The sequence below is a fragment of the Ceratotherium simum genome, chromosome 10 (genome assembly GCF_057802395.1).
Source record: "Ceratotherium simum simum isolate JZ-2026a chromosome 10, ASM5780239v1, whole genome shotgun sequence".
Lineage (NCBI taxonomy): Eukaryota > Metazoa > Chordata > Mammalia > Perissodactyla > Rhinocerotidae > Ceratotherium > Ceratotherium simum.
This window is the reverse complement of record NC_141909.1, coordinates 83335065-83357358: the sequence shown is the minus strand read 5'-3', so window position 1 is coordinate 83357358 and position 22294 is coordinate 83335065. Positions and strand designations below refer to the sequence as shown.

Sequence of the window (22294 nt, the reverse complement as noted above, 5' to 3'; positions counted from 1 at the left end):
GGATGGAAATAGAAGGACTAATCTTAGAACACAGTCCTCTTGGCAGCAGGTGGAGCGCTGAGGGGCTCTAAACTTCTCTTCCCTGCTCCTCCCCACTCCTCCCCACCCCCCTGCCCTCCCCTACCCTCTCTTCCCCGCTTCTCCCTCTCTTCCCCTCCTTTCTCTTCTCCTCCCCTCCACCTTCTTCTCATCTTTTTTTCCCTCAGTGAGTCACTGAATCTATGTTCTCCTGACTTTTCTATTTGCCATCTAATTTCCTTCATCGACTCTTTCTCTTTCTTACATTTTTTGTTTGCTTTTCTTGTTTTTTTTTTTTTGTGAGGAAGATCAGCCCTGTGCTAACACCTGCCAGTCCTCCTCTTTTTCTTTTTTCTTTTTTCTTTTTTTTTTTGCTGAGGAAGACTGGCCCTGTGCTAACATCCGTGCCCATCTTCCTCCACTTTATATGGGACGCTGCCACAGCATAGCTTGCCAGGTGGTGCATTGGTGCATGCCCAGGATCCGAACCGGCGAACCCCAGGCCACCGAAGCGGAGCACGCACACTTAACCGCTTGCACCACTGGGCTGGCCCCTGTTTGCTTTTCTTTCTCATCAAACAGCTCATCAAATTCTCAGACAACTGGTCACATTCTTTTTTTGGCCAATCACCTCTCTGTTGGTATCTTTCACATCCTTATCTCCGGTTATAATTTCTCACCCAAACTCCATAGATCTCCAGCAAGCTATATGTTTCCACTTGGAAGTTTTGTCATGTTAGACTCTCAACAAATTATACTTGTCACCTTCCACCTGTACCCACCCTGGCTCCAAATCAATATTTTGTCTCACGTTTTCTTTTTTTCTATGACATAACCATTTCACTTGTCATCTAGGCCAAAACTTTGGAAGTCATCTTTAACTTTCTTCTTTCCTGATATCTAGTGATTCACTGAGTCATATCATTCTTGCTTCAAAATATCTATAATTTTACATTTCTATTATCACTGATACCTTCCATCTGAATAATTATACCAACCTCTCATTTGGCCTCCATGATTCCAGCTTATCCCTCCCATCGTCTTTCTTGCATGCCAATAGTTTTCCTTCATACTTCATTAGGTGAACTACTTTACCTAACTTTGCTCAAAAACTTTCTGTGTTTCTCTATTTTCTGCTTCTCGAGGCTCAGCCTGCCTTTCTGGGCCCTCTGTACCTCACCATCTCTCACCTCCACCTGCACTTCCGGCATCTACGTTGTGCCTTCGTTCGTGGCATTTTGGTGTCTGCTCCTCTGTCTGTGGGTAACCCACCCGTCTTTCGGGATCTAGTTCATAGCTGCTTATTCCAGGAAACCACCCAGCTCTCCTAGAGCTCTTACGTTTCTGAACTTCCCTAATGCCAGTAGGTGGCACCATTCAGTTTAACACTTTGCCATGGTCTTGAATTATCACTAATTACCATGTAATTGTTGCATCTGTCTAATTAGATGATAAGCTTAGTCAGGTTACATATTCGTTGATTGAAAATAATCACAAAAGGACCAGATTATGTGCTGCAAATATTTCCTTATCTCTTTTGATTCTCAGAAAGCTGTGGTTGGAGATGCCTCAGAAACTGCTCTTCTGAAATTCTCAGAGGTCATTTTGGGTGACGTGATGGAAGTTAGAAAAAGAAACCGCAAAGTAGCTGAAATCCCTTTTAACTCGACCAACAAATTTCAGGTGAGTCTTTCCTCACACCTGAATCTCTGTTATCACTAGAAGGGCATTTCAACGTGTAAGTATCCTTTGGTTAATAAGTGTTTTGAAAGATGCTTGACTTCAAAAATAGTTCTCAGGGATGCAGGGCCTGGGCATCTGGTAAACCCAGAACAGGTTTCCCTTGCTGGTCTCCTTAGTTTGTCTGAATAGGTAGAAAAAAAAAGAAGGTGAAGATCTTGTCCGGACCTGGCTGCTCTTAAGAATGATCTATGTATACTATGTACACACACGCATACCACGCCCACCCCACTGGGTAACTTTTGCACAACTGAGGGGCAACAGCCACATCCCAAAGGATAAGTGAAAGGTGGGGAGAGTTAACACTTACTGCATCCTTAGTCTGTGTCAGGCACTTTACATACATTATCTCATTGAATCCTGACAGTAAACCTCTGACTAATTAATCCCGATTTATAGGTGAGGAAACAGGCCCTGAGAAAGTGTTGATGTGACCAGAGTCCCACAGGCCTCTAAGTGGCACAACCGATTTTCACAGGTCTGTTTGACTCCTGAGTCCATGAGGCAGAACGGTTTAGTTCAGGCCACGTGAGTAAGTCTTGCCCTTCGTGAAGACCAGTGCATAGCCTCTCAGATGACGAGCCATGTTGTTTCCACTTCTGCCCATGTGCAGTCGATAGGGATCTCCTTTCTCCCCGTTGCTCAGGAGGAAAATGGCCATCCTTGCCTAGTTGTCTCCCCTCATTCCAGGGGTGGCCAGCAATCAACTGTCTCCATAGTCCTCATGTTAGGACAGGTGACGGTTTACCGCCCAAGGTACTGCTGCAGTTGGGATTTCCCACGACTCCACAGCTGAGAGGAGGCATCGTGACTTGATGGTTGCATGACAGTAAAGTCTATATATAGGATAACCAGTTTGTGTAAAAGTTTCTGGTGATTACTCACACATTTTGTTGGGATGGAGTTTAGGATTAGAAAAGAACTATTTGTGTTGCAAACATCTTTGTGGATAATGAGCCGATAAAGAATCGCAGTTAGCCAAATAGACAACTAACAAAAATGAATGATGTAAAATCTGAAGGCCAGGAAATCAGATCTCTTGTTCAAAACATAAGTAAAAATAGAATGCGTAACAATCCTAAAATAACAATAGTAATAATAGTTATCATGTGGTTATTTCCACGTGTATTTAATTACTCAATTCTCATAACGTGCATGCTCTTAAGGACTAGGTCGGATGATCTTTGCAATCAGCAACAGGACTGAGAATCCTCCTGGGGCTCCATTGCCTCCTGGTCATGTGAGAAATGAGAAAAGCAGGCTCTGTGAGGCCTCATGTACAAAATGCTAAGGGAGAAAGTGGGCTACCTTGAGTTGGGACTAGAAAGGAGAGAGGGTCCTGTGTGGGTTCCTGCAAAAGGGATCACAGAACCTCTTTGGATGCTGATAGTGCCATTTTATATTAACACTTAGCCCTCCACAAGGAGCTTTAGGTGTCACAACCTTGGAAGGTTTCAGGTATCTTTCAACTGAAGGAAACAAAGTGGCAAGTCTATGTCTTATTGATCTTAGAATAGCAATTCCCCAAACTGAGATTGGTCCATGAAAATATTTTCACTAGTTTATGGCAAATTGGAAAATTAGGACAATAATTTCTATATAAAGATGAATGTATTTAATTTAAAAGATTATCCTTTATATCCTATATGATTAGGACAGGGACTCTGGAGCCTGCTAGCCTGAATTTAAATCCCAGCTCAGCTACCTATTAATGTGTGGCCTTGCACACAAGTCATTCACCATCGGTGTCCTCTCTTGTAAAAGGCGATAGTAATAGTGCCCACAGCCTGAGGGTAGTTTTGAGAATTAGTCAATGTGTGAAGTACTTAGAACAGTACACACTCTAGAAGTGTTTATTATTTCTACTTTTTAAATGTTAAGGTGCTCTATCTTTGAGAAAATGGTAGTGATAATAGATGGGAGGTTTTTGGTTTGGTTTTGGTTTATTAGTTAGTTTTTTAATGTGTTTTCTTGGCCATTAAAAAAAAAAAAAAAAACCTATGTGTGCCTTCTACTTTTTTTTGTACTCATCTCTGAAACCCAAAAGTCTAAGAACTACTGATTTAGAATCAACAGATAGACCCCAAGTTGTAGAATTTTTCTTTGTTACTCATTCTCTCCCAAACACTCTGCTTTCTGAAATTCCTTTCAAAGGCTTAGAAGAGTACCTGGTATATAATAAGAGCTACATAAGATTCAGCCGTTTTATTATTGTCTATAAATTTTTTCTCGTTTTTCTCGATTATCTTATTAGGATGAATCCAGAAGTAGAATTATTAGGTCAAAGGGTATTGATGTTAAAATTATCATACCTGTTACTTAACTTTTCTCCTGAAAGCCTGTCCATGAGTGTGCCCATGTCCTCACAACCCTGCCATTTGCGTTCACATCTAGGCAATAAGGATCTGGATCATTAAGGACATGAAGTGGCACAGGAACTCCTCACGCCCTCATGCCTGTCTGAGCTCAGAATAGCTAGGGTCTGAAAGGCTGCTGCTCATGACAGGGAGGCAGAGGCCAGAGGTGAGGGAGGTGGCTCACAGTGCTCCAGCCCCACGGCCACCCCAGGAGATCTGGTTCAAGGCAGAAGATTTCACAGGATGACAACCACATCTGGCCTTGCTAAAGCAGCCAGTTTCCGCTTGAAAGACGAGCTCTACTTAGTTTGGATTCAAACTCAGGGTGCCCCGCTGGGCTGGGACCGAGTCTAGATCTCTGCATGTTACTTGGCCACAACATAAAAAGGATGGGACATGCCTATAGAGAACACTCTTCTCTTCCATTTCAAGGATAAGTAGCCCAACAGGAGAAAGGGATGTTTTTAATCTTCTAGTCATGTTGCTAATTAAAAGATTTGTACAGTTCAGGCCCTTAGTAGTAAAGATGGTATCATTATTCAAAAGCATGCAGTACTTAACTCACTCAATTCCTTCCCTCCAGCTCTCCATCCACGAGACAGATGACCCCAATGACAAGCGCTTCCTCATGGTAATGAAAGGGGCCCCTGAGAGAGTCTTAGAGAAGTGCAGCACCATCATGGTCAATGGCCAGGAGCAGCCTCTGGACGAGAGCATGGCCGAGGCCTTCCACACAGCGTACATGGAGCTGGGAGGCCTGGGGGAGCGTGTGTTGGGTGAGCTCTGTGTGGCAGAACCACTGTCGGTCACCTGTTGGGTGTGAGGCTCTACGCCAGGTCAGGGCACAAGCTGAGACGGGCTTATGATCTAGCAGAATAGCTGTGGCATCCACATGAATCATAGAAAGAATATGATTAACAGCATGGTAGACATATAAGAGAAGACTACATGATGGCATCTGGGTCGGTTCCAGATAAGGAAAATCTGGGAAGATTTTGTGGAAGGAGTTACATTTTAAACTGAGCCTTGAAAATATTTGAAGGGAGGTGAGGGAAAGCATTCATGGGAGAAGGAACAACACAGGCCAGAGCACAGAGGTGGGAGTGGATGGGGTGTGGGCACACACTGCTGGTGAGCCCAGTATGTGTTGAGTGCTGCAGGGCAGATGAGGTGACACCGTCCTGGGAAATGGGGCTGGAAAGATAGACTGGAGGTCGTGACATGGAGTGCCTTCTGTGGGTGAGTGGCTGGGGCTTCGTTCTGCTGTCAGTGGAGAGTCACTGAAGGCTTTGCAGTGAGTGAACTGATCCGAGTTACCGTGTTTTTTGAAGGATCATTCTTGGCAGCAGCAGGGAGAGGAGAAGCATGGGTCTCAGTAGGAGGTGGCTGCCCTCACTCAGTTGAAAGTGGGCGGGAATTTGATCCAAGGCAATGGGAACTTGAGGAGGGGTCAGATACGAGAGACTTCAAGGAGGTGGAATTAGTAAGACTTAGCAACTAATTAGTGGAGAAAAGTAAGTTTAAAAAATTTTTGAAGTTTCCCACTTAGCTATTAGGGAAAATACACTGCCAGTAACAGAGACATCGATGTTAGAGGTGGAAACAACTACAGAAATACAACCACAGTGGCAGGAGCTTTAATTGTGGTAATTTCAGTGGTATCCCAGGATGTGTTCTGTTGTGAGCATCATGGGTTGACAAAATGGTGCCTCTGAACCACAGAATAATGAATTCAAGGTAACAAATGTTCATGGCTGATGATAAGTGTCATTAAACCTCATGAAAGTTTCTTGCCAGAAGAGACACAATCTGTGGAATGTGTGTTTCTAAAGAATATTTGAGTTTGTAAACCAAATAAAATATACAAAGGAGATGTTGCTTTAAGCATGCCTTAAAATGCTCACAGCACCAGGTAATCTTTTCAATGCAGGACTGCTGCCCATCTGCGTAGAGTCACTCGAGGAACCTCATGTTTGATTCCTAAAGTCTGTGCTTTACTGAAATGTGTAAAATGGTAGGTCATGCTGAGAAACAATTTGATGTAAAAGCTGATGAGAAAGTCACACAATCTGGGAAGTCCCACCAGATGCAGAAATCCCTTCTACCTCAACCTGTGAGAGGCAGATGCCTTCTGAGTGACCAGTGGTTCTACTCCATTCCTAATGGCCTCTCACACTTTTATCTTGATTAAAAACTAAGCTTTATACCATTCCCCTGACACTCCAGATTCTTGCCTCAGTTCGTGCAGTTTTTTCTCTGCCTAAGATGGCCTTTCCACCCCTAATTCCTCCCTTCTTTCCCTGGAGAGTGTATGATGTGTCTCAAGAGTCAGCTCCCATGTGACCTCCTCAGTGAAGTCTTCCCTGATTCCCCAGGTTGCTGCAGCGTCGCTCTGCCCTGTAACACTCACTGTGCTGTATCATGCTTTATCTCTTTATGTCTCTGTCCCCACACTAAACTGGGACATCTTCAGAAGTAAAGGCTGTCCACTCTTGGTCTTTATATCCCTAGGGTGTAACAGAGCACCTAATGGGCACACAGTAAATTATTTTTGGATGAAATATGTCTTTCCTAATAACAAAACGCATTATAGAATTGAAAGAATTAGACAATTCTGGTATGCTCTGAAGTATTGGTAAAATAGTAAAGTACTGAGGGTGTATGAAAACGTTCCTCCTTTTCTTTTGTCGTTTCTTATCCTAGTTTCATTGACTCCCAAATTCATGCCCATTCCAGGTTTCTGTCATCTCTACTTGCCAGCAGACAAGTTTCCAGAAACCTATTCCTTTGATGTAGACACCATGAACTTTCCCACTTCCGGCCTCTGTTTCGTGGGGCTCTTGTCCATGATCGATCCCCCACGGTCCACGGTGCCCGACGCAGTCACCAAGTGCCGGAGTGCAGGCATCAAGGTGCGAGTTCCTTTCCTGACTTGAGATGTCCTCTATTTATGTTGTATCCCTGTCTAATAACGTTTGTCATAGGAGATAGTCAGTATTTAGGTCTCCTTAAGTAAGTATCGTAATTCCCTTTTCTTTAATCTCTGCTTTTTCTATACTAAGATTTCAGTACGTGTCCAATAAAAGCAAAATGACTGTGTCTATGTGGAATAAATCACAATAGCAACAGCAGTGAGAAGAAAGCTATCTCTGTGTGCCATGAAGTGGCCATGTCTTGCCCTAGACTACAGTAGACAATAAAAGGTTTTTATACTTAATCTTGAGGTCCAGCCTTTGTAATCATTTGCCTTCATGATATTGAAACCAAAATATTAATTCCGTTGCCATGTTAATATCAAGAAGCACCATGAGGCTGTCCCAAGTAGACATCTACCAGCCCTTTCACAAATAAAGTAACGTCAAAGGGAAAACGCTTCCTCTAGTGTCAGAGGAGGAAATGTAAGAAGCTTAGGAGCAAGGATAGAGCCAATGGATCAGTGTGTCCTGCAAAGACAGTTCTATCTTTGATGTAAAGATCAAGAACTGCCCGTAAGGGCAAACCACAGTAGTCCCTAGCCATGTTCTGCAGGTCATGGTGGCGTGAGCAATACTGAACTGTCCCTAATCCAGCCAGGTGAGTTCCTCATTGTTCACCTGCCTTTTTTGTTGTTTGTGTTCTAGGTTATCATGGTTACAGGTGATCATCCAATCACAGCCAAAGCTATTGCCAAGAGTGTAGGTATCATTTCAGCCAACAGTGAGACGGTGGAGGACGTCGCGCAGCGCCTCAGCGTTCCTGTGGAGCAAGTGAACAAAGGGTGAGCACAGAGCCAATGTGGCAGAAACTCGAGTTCTTGTCCATGGGGCCTGTCGGCTCTAAAGAGCTATGCTGTTGGGAGCAAGTCCCCTTGTTTCCAAACACTCTCTCAGGGTAATACTAGGCTGGTTTCCTCTCTAATTCAGATATCCATTCATCCACTCAATTTTATCAAGCACCTAATACAGGCCAGGCACTGTATTGATACCACTGTATTAAAATTGGTATTGTATTCCTTGTATGAAATTGCAAAATCCAGTGAAGTAGATCTGAAAACTTAAGTGCCCAATTTAGAAAGAAAAATTAAAATAAAGAGTTTATATGAAATTATTTGCTATTGATCCAGTTGTATAATCAGGAATATTAAGAACCTTTGGGTTCTGTGCACTCCCCTAGTGCATTTTAAATATTTATTCAGTTGCCTCATAACGTGTAGCTATGTAAACATATGCTTCTTTTCTGTTTTATTTGGTAGTAAAGAAAAGGGAAGCTTCCTAAGGAAAGACTTGGTTTTTCCTGCGTCTCCTAATTCTTTTAATGATGTCCATCCTTTAGTCCATTCATTTACCCATTCATTGGTGCGTTAATTTTTTCAACAATTAATTGTCAAGTACCATCTATACACCAGGCACTGTGCTAGACGCTGGAACTAGACAGATCTTCCTCGACTTACGAGGGGGTTATGTCCCGATGACCCATCATAAGTTGAAGATATGATAAGTTGAGAATGCATTTAATACATTACCTAACCAAACATGAGAGCTTAGCCTAGCCTACCTAAACATGCTCAGAACACTTACATTAGCCTACAATTGGGCAAAATCATCTAACACAAAGCCTATTTTATAATAAAGTGTTGAATATCATAATTTATTGAATACTGTACTGAAAGTGAAAAACAGTGGTTTTCTGGGTGCAGAATGGTTTTCTGGATGCAGAATGGTTGTAAGTATGTGGATTGTTCACCCTTGTGATCACGTGGCCGGCTGGGAGCTGCATCTCGCTGCTGCTGCCCCTCATCATGAGAGAGTATTCTACCGCATAGTGCTATCCCAGGAAAAGAACAAAATTCAAACTTCGAAGTATGGTTTCTACTGAAGGCATGTTGCTTTCATAGCATCGTAAAGTTGAAAAATCGTTCAAACCATTTGTAGTAGCAAACAGACCAGACACTCTCCCCACCCTTGGGGAACTTTCCATCTAGCCAGAGGGACAGAAAAATAAAAACTAATTGTGATGTGATAAGTACAACAAAGGAGACACTCTGGGGATGAAGGAGCTGGCAGTGGGAGGAAGAGTTACCTGGACTGTGGATAATTTTAATGATCAGACTTCAAAGTCTCAGTTTGAAAATAAATGTCATTGGCCTTATTACACATGTGGAGAAAAAAATGAAAGACCAATGAACCTCTTCCAGTTTCCCTAAGTATTTATGCCTTTTAGGAGTACAGAGCTGTCAGGTAATAAATTATTTCAAGGCGACAAATTACCAGTTAAGACAACCCAAACAGAGTTACAGCCTCTGGGCACAACAGCAGTATCTGTAGTCTGAGAGTATTCCAGCACTTGTGTGTGTGAACAACACTCATCTACGAAAACAGGTTTGGTGCTTTTATTTGTTTTGTTTTTAAAAATAATAGGATTCTGCATTTTCATACAAGTGACCACACTGAGCAGGAGAGTGGGGTGGATACTTCTGTGCATGTTTTCAGTTTCCACTTGATCAGCTCTAGCTTGACAACCATATAATAACTGTATTTTTGCAGCTGTGGAGGGAAAGGAAAGACCATCTCTTTGTCTTTTATATTTTTTTACCAGGACTTAAGAAAACCTGTAGTTTGAGTCCAGTGCTGGAATTCTAATATTGAGCACCAATAGGAAAAAACAGACCTAAAAAAGCTCAAGACTTTAAAAATGTATAGAAAAAGGCATGCAGTGTTTTGTACTTAAGAGTGTTTAAGCTGAGATTTGAAGGCTGAAATGTGGAGTGTTGGCCAAGGGCAGGTGAGGTGAGAGGTGCCCTTTCCTGGCAAAGGCAGCAGGACCCATGCAGGCCTTAGGGCAGTGGGATGGAGGTGGAGGGTGGAGACCTGAAGAGTCCGGTCCGCAGGAGGAAAGAGCCAAAGGAGTGATGAGGCTCGTGACCCGGGCTGCACTGGCCTTCCAGACCAGTGCGGCACTTGGGGAGGGGCTGCCTTCAGACAGTGGAAAGCCTCTGAAGAGTTTTGGCAGGGGGTAACACAGTCAGATCTGCATAATCAGTAGTTTCTAGAACCTTACTCTTATAGTCAGCCGACAATAGTTTTCCTCAAAGAAGACCTCAATAAATTTTTCTCCTTACATAGCTCATTGTATGGGAGACACCCTATAAATCTGAAATAAACAACAAAGAATTGTTACCCATGTGTTTTGGCATAAGCTAAATCGCTAGGATCCAAAACATAAACAGGCAGTTTTTTTTTTTTACCCTCCTTTTACTTGTTTAGTAAAACATTGCCCTAGGAAGTACCACTTCTCACCCATTCCTGTAAGGAAAAGGCTATTTGGCTTATTCCTATTGTTGTTTGATATCAGGAAATGGCCTTACTTGTAGCCTCAGTTTACTGTCTTGAAATGGAGACCCAGGTGTCACCGGTACCTGTAACCCTGTCATGCCACTAGAGTATTAGGTGTCAGGGATGTTGGGTTGCAGGTAAAGCCAAAGAGGCATCAGCCCACTTCCTGCCCAGAATGGTGTTTCCACCTAAGCTCCGACCTTTGGCCTCACCCGGTTCCTTCTGGCCCTTCTAGGGACGCTAAAGCTGCAGTGGTGACTGGCATGGCGCTGAAGGACATGAGCCCGGAACAGCTGGACGAGCTCTTAACCAGCTACCCAGAGATCGTCTTTGCCCGGACATCCCCCCAGCAGAAGCTGATCATCGTGGAGGGCTGTCAAAGGCAGGTGGGTGGACAGCAGCACTGGGCAAAACTTCCAGGTCTGTCACTGTCCCATAGGGAAACGCAGGGCTGAGATCTGGATCCCAGATCACGGCTATGGTGCCTTGTAAACCTCTCAAGAGACAATTCTTTGCCTGTCCTCATCACTCCACATTTCTACCCTCTCGGGAGGCTGACCCTTCTGCCCTCCTTTGAAACCCTCCCGCACACAGCACCATGCTCCCGGAAAGACTTTCTGACAGTATAGAAAGATTTAAAAACGTAAGCTGTAGAAAAAAAGTGTAAAGACATAAGATATAAAATGTGCACTTTCACCCCCACATACATTGGTTTGATTATTCCAACACATCTTGTTTGCAGCTCATTGTTCTTGCTTCTGGGATTTCTCGTTTTTGTCTTTTCCCCTGTCGGGGAAGAGGGAGAATGCCCCTCCACCCTTTCCCTTAAGGTTCTTATGGCTGGCCAAATAATTAAAAGACAGGTTAGCAGGAGAAAATAATACCAAGTTTAATAAAATGTATTCAGGGGAGAAACCTGGGAAACTGAGTTTCTCAACACAACGGCAGAGATTCTTGTCTTAAATACTATCTTCAGCTAAAGACAAAGAAGGATGTTGGAGGTGGGGGACAGGAGGGAGACAGAAATTACAGTAATCAAGAGTATGTAGATTTAAGTCCTTTTCTTCCATCCTGATAAGAGTTTCCAGAGATACGTCCATCCCCGGCCTCTTCCCAGTACAGAGAGGGAGATACCTTTTCAAATGTAAATGTTTGGTAAACAGGACTTTGATAAGAATGGGCTTAGCAATGACCCTGCCAGTCTGTCTATACCCAGAGTTAAATTCCTTTAGGCAGTTTGGAGGAGGTCACATGTCAGTCAGAGAAAATAATCAAGGTGAGACATATTTCAGGGTGGTCAATTTTGATCTCCCACACCCCAAAACGGGCCATTCATTTCGGCTCCAGTCATCCTCGCAGCCTCAGGATGAAAGGTGGACTGTGTTGTTCTTGCCAACTTGTGACCTGCTCACTCCCGTTTTCTCCCTGTGTCCCTTAGGATGCAGTTGTCGCTGTGACAGGGGATGGCGTTAATGACTCTCCAGCTCTGAAGAAGGCAGACATCGGGATTGCCATGGGGATAGCAGGTTCTGACGCAGCCAAAAATGCAGCTGACATGGTCTTGCTGGATGACAACTTCGCATCTATAGTCACCGGGGTGGAGGAGGGTGAGTGAGGTCTCAAGTGGTCTTACCAAGGGCTGGGGTCCCTTGGGAAACCAAAAGCAAGTCCTATAAGGAGAAACATCTTTGCCTAGGTCGCCTGATCTTTGACAACCTAAAGAAGACTGTCGCTTACACCCTGACCAAGAACATTGCTGAGCTGTGTCCTTTTCTGATCTACATCATTGCTGGGCTCCCCCTGCCCATTGGCACCATTACCATCTTGTTCATCGACTTGGGCACAGACATAGTAAGTAGCTAAAGGGAACAGCGTCTGTTTACCGCCCCAGGTGATGTGAACTTCAGAGTCCTCACCTTCAAGGGCAAGGAGATGGACTAAAGGGATGGCAATTCTGCTGGCCCACCAGCCACACTTCAAAGCAAAGGACAGAGAGATCTGTCAAGTGTTTGGAAATTAAAACCACTTCACTCCATTTAAGAGCTTTTCAAAATATGAGTTCTTCACCCCACCAAAAAATAAAAATATGCCATTGGTCAGTTTCAGCTCACATCCTCCCTTTTCTTTCTATGGAGCTATCACCAAAATAGTCCCTGTGCTGCTGGGGCTCCAGTGGGCAAAGTGATATCCCACAGCTGCCTCTAGTTAAAGTAAAAGCATCTGTGATCTGGAAGCCCCTCACCTGCACACAGTAAGAAGTAGCAGTGGCTAACACTTGATGAAGCCTCACAATGACCTACAACAGCGTCACCTAAACCATTTAAGAAAGCTTCATGACAGTTACTCACATGGCTGCGGCTTATACAGCAAAGGGGAAAACAGCAACAGGGAGCAAGCCAAGCTCACAGTGGGGAGAACAGCCCTGCAAATTGCTGCCTTCCCCACTCTTGTTTTCTATGGTACCCAGGCACCCTCCACATCCAAGGAGATGAGAGATATCTTTACCTTAGAGGGGAATTGAGGTCTTTGGAGTTTACAGTCAGATCACTTTCCAGGACCTTTATATGTGTTCTGTTTTCTCCACTGTAGTGGTTCTTCCACTGTGGCCCAGGCATCACCTGGGAACTTGTTGGAAGTGCAGATTCTTGGGCTCGGCCCCGCCCAGACCTCATGAATCAGAAAGTCTGGAGGGGCACCCAGTGATCTGTCTTTTAAGAGGCCTTCCAGGTGGGAGGACCTGTGAGAGAACCACTGTGATCCAGTGGCATGCCAAAGAGGGAGAGGGTGGTAGCAGAAATCTGCCACAGAGGGGAAAAGTGTTTTATAACCAGCATCGTTTAGAGCTGCCAGCACATCAAAAAGCAGATTGATTTTTAAAGCCGACTGTTCTTAAATTCTTTACAGACAGTGCACCCTATTGCCTGCACCCTGGATAGACAATTCCATAACCCCACCACCACCACCTGCCAGCCCCACCCTGACTCCTTGGCCCCTTGCTGTGCATCCCCACTGCTGTCGTCATGCTGTGGAAAGTGAAGTGTCTTGGTGTGTGGCTTCATGGGCTCTCTTCCCTCTAGATTCCCTCCGTTGCCTTGGCTTACGAGAAAGCTGAAAGTGACATTATGATCAGGAAGCCTCGCCACAAGAAGAAGGACAGACTGGTGAACAAGCCACTTGCCATATACTCTTACCTGCACATTGGTATGATGAGGGCATTTCTTGCAGTTTACACTAGGGACCACCCAGAGAATTCATTCCAGTCACAGTCAGAAACTGTTTTTCCTTGTGGGATGGGTTGGGATGGGAAGAGGAACCAGAGGAGAATGAGAACAGGGCAGTTCTGAAGTCATTAGAACACCTCTCCCTTATCTCTTCTTTCAGGCCTCATGCAAGCCCTGGGCGCTTTTGTTGTATATTTCACGGTGTATGCACAGGAGGGCTTTAGACCCAGTGCTCTCATTAACCTCCGGGTGGAGTGGGAAAAGGACGATGTGAATGACTTGGAAGACAGCTATGGACAAGAATGGGTAAGGGAGGGGCTCTGCCATCAGCCTCCTCCTGTTCTCCCGTCCTGTCCCTGCCTTGCGCGGACTGACACAGAACTCTCATTTCCCTGACAACCTTACTGAAGCAGAGAGGGTGCGAGTTAGCTCAGTTAATAGGGCCTGTGGGCCACTGGGATACATTGGTTTGGCCTTTGCTGTGATTCAGCCTCAAATTAGATGCCTGGAGCTCAGTTTTTTCCATTAGCTTTGCAGTTGGTATGGAGGAGTAACTAGTCCAGCAATGCCCACAGTTGGGCCAAATCAATTGAATTAACATCTTTTCCTACTCACCTGCTTAAAGAAGAAACATGTTTCTTTCCAAACACAAGGAGGTGATCCTCTCTCAATCTTGGTGAGAAGCGGGAAGAGAGTAAAGTGCCACAGAACTGCATGGAAATCTCCCTGAAGTCTTCCCTCCCCAGGCTTACAGCCTCCTCTTTCTCTGCCCATGGACAGACGAGCTACCAGAGGAAGTACGTAGAATGGATGGGCTACACGGCTTTCTTTGTTGGCATCATGATCCAGCAAATAGCAGATCTGATCATCAGGAAAACCCGGAGGAATTCCATCTTCCAGCAGGGCCTCTTCAGGTACTGCCTTCGTCCGGCTGCCTCGTTCAACCCTGGGCCCTCGATGCTGGGATGATGAAGGCCATGCCTGTAACACATAAGGCATTGACTCCACTGGGCATGTGGTCCTGGGACCATGGGAATTCAGAATCTGTTTGCTTTTATGTGTCTTGTAGAAATAAAGTCATCTGGGTGGGGATTGCCTCACAGATTATCATCGCGTTGATCCTCTCCTATGGCCTGGGAAGTGTCCCAGCCCTGAATTTCACTGTGCTCCGGTGAGTTCCTCTTCAGCAGCGGGGGAGAAGGAGCCAGCCCCATTCTGAGCTGTCACAGCCTAAAGAAACGTTAGGATTCCAGGGGCTTCTTTCCCCTCAGGTCTTTCAAAAGAGGTAAAACAATTGTTTCTATATTAGTCAGAGACTTGGACCTGTTAGTTTTCCCCAAAGAGGAAATGGGTTTTCCATCTTATGGAAATGGCTCACCATCTTATCTCTGCCCTCATCCAACAGGTCACTTCAAGGGCAGAAGAATAGCCATCACAGTCCAGGTTAAAGAAGAATCTTTCCAGTTTTACGTTGTATATGAGTATATGTTGCCATATACCCTTACCTGCACATTGATACAATGAGGGCATTTCTCTCAAGTCGCACAAGGGACCACCCAGAGAATTCATTGCAGACCCAGTATTTGTTGTTCTTTCTAGTAAGGCAAGGAACATGAACAAGAAGCCCTCTGCCTGTTGGCAGCGCGAGGCCTTGTCTTGGGTGCATTAGGACTCACCCTCCTCCCTTCTGTTTCCAGGCCTCAGTATTGGTTTGTGGCTGTGCCATATGCCATTCTGATTTGGGTATATGATGAAGTACGAAAACATTTCATCAGACTCTACCCTGGAAGTAAGTAGTACTATGATTTTTGAGACTCTGTTTATCTACTTCAACAGACTCTTCATTTCTTATTTGCTTTTTCTACCTCTGCAGGCTGGTGGGATAAGAACATGTATTATTAAGACCATCTTACTTCACAAGCCTCCCAGCCACACCCTGGAGATGTTCTTCCTTTTCTTGCCACTAGCTGGGAAGTTGCTGCAGGAGGGACATCATCAGGATGCGTACAAGAAAAGGCAGAGAGCGTCTGAAAGATGCTCACTGATGTTTTGTGCTTTAAAGCAGAGATTCAACTTTTTATATATGATTTTCATCTCTATATCCATATCCTTATTTAAAAATCTGTGAACTTCAAAGTAATGGTGTAGGAAGAATGACATGTCTCTATGTGTACAAAGCTCAGTCGTGTTAAATAGTCTGGGGTAATGCAGATGTCTGCTGGGGTCTCCTTGCTCCTTAAGCTCCAGATAGGACTGCTCAGACCTCCATTCCACACCCTTTAAAAGTCCCATGACCTCCCTAAGATTTCTGTGAATTCCCAGAGAACTTATGTTTTCACAGTCACCATGCTCAAAAAAGGCTAATTCAGCTGAAGGTTTGCAAGAGGTGGAAGTGATGGCAGGTGTACATCCCAGCAACATGGACAGCCTCAGTTTTGACTCGGAGACATCCTTCTTAAAGGTCTTCAGCCACCTGGCTTCGCGCCCCCTCATCCCACATCTCACCACCTCACCAGTGCTTGGTGTCCCCCCTCCTCCCATCTTGACTCCTCACTCCCTCCCACGTTGCCCTCCACCTGTACCACCAGCTCCTCCAAAACTGAGCTCCAAGTCCATTTTGCACATCCTAACTCCAAAGGCTCTCCTGACCCAAAGAGGTTTTCATTTGCCAAGACTCAACCTCAGTAGAGAACCGTTGTGGTTTAAAACAGTAATATTGATTTCTTGTAAAACGGTTGCAAAGCACTCTCCAGTACTCGTTTTATGTCAGTCATGTTCCATGCTTTATGTTAGGTTTATTCATGTGTGACACATATATCTATGTTGACAGTCCCAGAGAAGCCTGGTTTTTACATCAGGATTTCTATGGGAGGATGCATCTTTCAGCAGCAGCACACAAGAGAAAATAGTTTTCATAGCCTTTCCATCGACTTTACACCCAGCGCAGACTGATTTGCCAGAACCTGAAAATTACGTTTGGTTAAACTTTTTTTTCAGTGGCCTTATCCCATCACCTCTCCTCCATTCTTCCTTTGTGTAAAGGACAATGTCTAAGCACATTCTGCTGCTGGTGGCTCTAGATTGGTATCTCTGCAACAGGAAAAGGGAGGCTTAGAGCCACGGTTCTCTACCATTTTCTCAGAGGTCGCATTTAGAAGCATGCAAGAAGTCGAGACCTATGATTGTAACTTTACGTGAATAGATTCTAATGCACAAATGTGTATTGTATGTGTTTATTTAAGTTAAAATAATGTTGTCCTCAAGGTTTTTATTCTCTATTTTCAGCCACAGTTATCGTTGGACTAATCTCCATTCTGTCAGTAGTTCCCATGACTGGAAACCCTTTCCAGGCAGCATCATCATGGCTGTCTCATTCCAGTCTCGACAAGATGGCTAATGCTTTCTAAACTTCAGCCAGGTTTAACTTGTCCTCACTGTTTTTCCTGCCAGGCTGTCCAAGTGCCGCTGGCTGTGACCATCCTGTCCAAGCCAGCTGGAGAAGGTTGTAAATAGAGCACAAAGCTGTAGGGGGTTAAGTTGGGGTGGATTAAGTTTGAAAGGAGTTCAATTTGAATAGAAGTCTCTTCACAGCAGGAACCCTGTCTGGAATGACTTTCATATTGTGCATACCTACTCTTGCAAAAAGTTGACACTCAGATATTTGTAAAATGAACAAATAACTAATTTAAGGAATCCCAGAAATGAGACTGGTATAACAAATACCTGTATTCAGTTGTAGACAGAGAAAGGCAATAAAATCCCATATCAGAGGGTTTTTCCCAGAGGGATTACTTCATTGACCCATTAAGGCCTAGATATTTTTTAGAAAAAGTAAGTTAATTTAAATCTAACTGGTGTGGCAGATTTAAGTCAGAGATATAAAAATGAAGCTGGATTTATAGACTTTTTTTTAACTATTTTATTCTGATTATAAAATTACAGCTCATTTTAGAAAATTTGAAATATCCAAGAGTCAAAAAATTAAAATCATCCTGAGTCTCACTGCCGAGTAATAGATCTAACTGATAGAGTAGGTATTTCTTTCGGGATTTTCTGTACATATATTTATTTTTAGGCAAAATCGAAATAGAAAGTTTTCTATTCTACCTTTTTATTTAACATTGAAGACGTGATCTTAATGAGTGTGCAGTACCCCACATTGAGAGTTCTGTAACCATGTCCCCACTGTTGGATATTCATTTAGTTCCTATTCATCTTTTTTTTTTTAAAGGCCACATCTTGTACCCCATCTCTGATTATTTTATAATAGATTCCTCAAAATGGAATTAAGGGGTTAAGAGTATTTTTAAGCCTCTTGATACACATTGCCAAATTTATTTTCAGATAAGCTATATTAATTTACATTCCTGTCAACAATAATAAAGTGAATATTTATCTTGCCTGTCATTAGCATATGAAAAATCTGTTAACTAGGAGATTTTTATTCATTCAACGAAGATGTACAGAGTGCCTGCTGTGTGGTCTGAGAGCACAGCAGGGAACAAGACAGACTCATGGAGCTGGTCAAGACAGAGTGGGGCTTAAGTCAGTTATAGGATAGGGAGGTGTGGTGAGCCTACTCTAAATGTGGGGGTCAGGAAAGTCCTTTCTGAGGAGGTGAGTGGAAAGGAACCGCCGCTGTCAAGAACAGAGAGGAGAGAATTCCAGGCAGAGGAGACAGTGTGCAAAAGCTCTGAGGACAGCGAGGTGTGGCAGGAGCACAGACAGCACAGGAAGACTGGTTCCTCAGGCAGTTGGAGAAATAGGCCAGAATCTTATCATATAGGGTCTCATGGTCCATGTGAAGGAGGTTGGATTTCATTACAAATACAATGTCCAACCACTGAAGATGAATAATAAAGGCAGTGACTTGCTCGAGTTTACGTGGTAAGATTACTTGAGCTTCTGTGTGGAGGGTGGAAGGAGGGCCAGGCAAGAATACACACAAGGAGGTGAGTTAGGAAGCAAGGAAAGCCATGATTTAAGACCAGGCAAGTGGTGACAGTATGAGACCAACGTGTGGAGCACTGGCTCTTGCCTGTGTGTGTGGACCTTTAAGTGGATACACAGACTTCCATGGAGGAATTGTGTAAGGGAGGTTACCTATAGATGGTCCAAATCAGGCCCCTAGAAAGGCCACCAGTTTCCCTGATGACATTATTATCAAGATGGGGGAGAGAAGACACTGAGGCAAGGATCTTCCTCTCAGAATTCTGAAATGGGACAAGAGACATGTCTAAATGCACACGTAGGGCCGGCCCTGTGGCTTGGTGGTTAAGTGCGCGCGCTGCGATGCTGGTGGCCCGGGTTCGGATCCCGGGTGTGCATCGAGGCACCACTTCTCCGTTCATCCTGAGGCCGAGTCCCATGTACAGCAACTAGAAGGATGTGCAGCTACGACACACAACTATCCACTGGGGCTTTGGGGGGAAAAATAAAATAAAATCTTTAAATGCACACGTACTCGTTGCTTCTGACTCCGTTGACAAAGGTTATAAGGTCTCCACGTGCATTCATTCTGCCAGCATCATTCCGTGGCGGAGTTTCATGTCTCGTAGCAGGATAGCGACAGCTGATATCTATTACATACCTATTAGGTCCTGGGCACTGTGATAACCTAAAGCAGTATCTCAATGCTCACAACAACCCCAGCAGTTAGTAGCATCACCCTTGCATTATAAATAAGGAAACCAAGACTTAGAGGTAAGTGACTTGCCCAGCACTTGTCCATTTCTTTGGCTCCACTAAGCGGCTGGCCAACTTCAGCATCTGTAAAGTGGTGTGAGAGAATTTGTGCTACATGCCCTCTAGAGCACACCCTTCAGGCATGCTTGACAGGCTAAGGTTCTGGAGAATTGATAGCAATTCAAGATATTCCTTGTCTGTAGGTACTCAAGTGAATCCTGCCCTGTGACGGGCAGTCCTTCCTCTGGAAAAGCCAGTTTTGCTTCCTTTGCAGAGTCATCTGACATTCCTTGACTCCAGATAAATGTATGCTTTGCTCCTTTGAACCGGTTTTAACAACTACCTAGTTTGCTCATCTAGATAATGAGCTAAATAAAATCTTGAACAGTTGTTCATTTTGTATCTGTATGAGAGTCATGATTTTACTTTTTCTTTGAAAATTATCCTTTCACAAGAAAAGAGGAAGAAAACTACCATGCATTCCTTCCGGGGCACTCTTAGCCTTGGCACAGACATCTGCCAGTTCCAGCTGCCCACACGTGAAACTGCTCTACCAACTCCAGCTCAGCTGGGCTGCCCAGCCAGCCGCCCACGCAGGCCCCAGGGCCTGGCTTCTGGGTTTCGCTTCTGATTAATGATGCTGTTTTTGCCGCTTCCGACCAGATCTCTCAGCAGGCTCCTTCCTCCCCTGACCCCATTCCTAGTTCCTCACCCACCCCTCTGACATATCAGCACCCAACTCGGGATTTTATCTGTTGGGTTCAGAGGTTCTAAGATAAAGTTTAATAGAAATTTAAGACTAAAGCCTAATTTTAAAGGGATAGAAGCTCCCCTCTACAGAGTTGTGAAGATAAATTGAGATATTGTGAAGAAAAGCATTTCATAAGCCTGAAAGTACTACAATTTATTAAGGGTTTTTTTGTTTGTGTTTTTACGTTTTATATTTACAATATGGGATTTCTTCCTTATGCATTCATTTTTCAACAAATTAAGCATCTGCTAGATACATGGCACCAGGCTAAACGACGTGAGAAACAGTAAGATTGATGACTAAGATTGTGGTGCCAGCCTCAGAGGAGCAAATGATGCAGCAGGAGAGACAAGACATGTTTGTAAAGAAACTGTGGATCAAGGGCAGGATTCGATACAGGCAGCAGAGGCACAGAGTGCTGTGGGTACTGAGGAGACCACCCCCGGCAGGCCCAGTTCAGCACTTCGGAGGTGGGATTTCAGTGGCAGAGGTGAGGGACAGCATCGCAGGGCAAGGAAGGGACAGAGGCCAGAGATGTGTTCCCAGGGGGTCACAATGTGTACTGGAAGCCAGCTCCCTTCCAGGCAGTTTTCAGGCTACGTGGGTGAAGTAACTGCAGGGTGGAGACACCTATTTCAGCTCTCAGAACTCCCTGTGAGCATGGGTACGATATTCCACCTGGTCATCCCTGGAGGGCTGTAGTATCTGTGATCAAACACCTAGTGGAGAGAAATAAGATTGCCTGTGGAAGTAAAACTCTAATCAACACGTCCAGGGCCAGAGCTGAGATGGCAGAGAGTCACCTTCAATAAGGAGACTGTGATACTAAAGATGTGTCAGTCAGGAAGCAGCCGTCCACAACAGAGACAAAGCAAAGGGACACTGAGGCCCAGTTGACATGTCCACCCAAGCCCTGTCAAGGGGAAGGGGCCTGGTTCCACTGAACCGGTGGCATCCCTCACAGGTCTAGTCCTTATGTGGGGACACACTTGTCTAGTCCACATCAAGTCACATCTGCTTCCTCTCATTCCATACTTGCCTGTTAACTTCTGACTTCTGACACAACCAGGGGAAGAAGGCCAGGCAGGAGAACATGAAGACCTCGTGCTCCTGGCAGTTATTTCATAATGTAAGATAATAAATGGGCATCTGGTTTACACACTTGAGCCTCTATTACTCCAGTCATGGTGGAATCAGCCTCTATGAAGCTGTCAAGTTCCCAGAGAAGACTGAAGGGCCATTGCCCCCAGTGATCATTCCCTTTAAAGTCTAGGGTGGGAAAGCATGGGCTGGTCCTAGAGGAGAGTAAGAGGTAAGTCAGGTTGTGGGCAAACGGCGGAGCCCTTGAGTGCCTGGCTCAGGACTCCAGACGTCACTCAGCAGGTAATGAGGGATGAAAAAGGCCGATGTGTTGGGGGTCTGTGTGGATTAAACAAGCTTATCATGTAAAGTGCCCAGCAGTGCTCCCAGCACCCACTAGCAGCTCAGAGGTGTTAGCCATCCTCGTTAGCCACAGGTGCTCACACTGGCGCAAAGCTCTATACAGGGTGCCTCTGACCCCCTATTCTGTGACCTGTCCGTACAGGCCTCCATCTGGCCCCTTCAGGATGTCGAGTGGTTGTCCAGCTCGGGGCCTTTGCTGGCCACTTGTTCCACTGGAAATGCTTTCTCCCAAATGTCTCCAGGCTTCTTTCCCTCCCACCCTTCCCAGAACTGCCTGACTACTACAAACACCCCAACACCCACCTACCCTTTCCATGCTTCACTTTTCTTCTTAGCAGTTCTCAGCATCTGACACGTTTTACATGCTGATCTGTTTTATTGCCTATCTCCCCATCAACAAGCACTGGAATGTAAGCTCCAGGAGGGTAGGAACTTTGGTCTTATTGGCTCGCTGCTAAAGCCTGGAAGAGTGCCTGGCACACGGTACATGCTCCTTAAATATCTGATGAATCCATGACTAGAGGCACATGGAACAGATTGTCAACAAGGGAGAAAGTTAAGGAAAGAGTCAGAAACAGAAACATGGAAAGACCTACATTCAGAAGGTAGGAGGAAAGGGGGGCAGACTGACCGATTGTTCACAGTGGAAAAGCATCCTGGTCTTTGGAATCAGATAGAGCTGGTTTTAATACTCTCTGCCATGTATTATGTTACTATGCTATTCTCTGAGTCTTCATTTGTCATTTCTAGAATAGAGATAATAATACC

At 44.7% G+C, this 22294-nt stretch overlaps 1 protein-coding gene across 2 annotated transcripts in view; it reads left to right on the top strand.

The window, feature by feature from the left end:
* ATP12A (ATPase H+/K+ transporting non-gastric alpha2 subunit) overlaps positions 1-18049 on the top strand; it is a 30266-nt gene extending 12217 nt beyond the window's left edge. Inside the window, exons 11-23 of one of the 2 annotated variants that reach the window (XM_014791196.2) lie at positions 1567-1701; positions 4699-4891; positions 6852-7027; positions 7736-7872; positions 10662-10812; positions 11865-12033; positions 12123-12277; positions 13504-13627; positions 13808-13953; positions 14428-14561; positions 14717-14818; positions 15345-15436; positions 15521-18049. In XM_014791196.2, coding sequence (XP_014646682.1) covers positions 1567-1701; positions 4699-4891; positions 6852-7027; positions 7736-7872; positions 10662-10812; positions 11865-12033; positions 12123-12277; positions 13504-13627; positions 13808-13953; positions 14428-14561; positions 14717-14818; positions 15345-15436; positions 15521-15549 — 1743 coding nt within the window. In that variant the 3' untranslated portion in view covers positions 15550-18049. The other variant, XM_087436366.1, reaches the window with a different exon arrangement.
* Positions 18050-22294: the final 4245 nt, after the last annotated feature.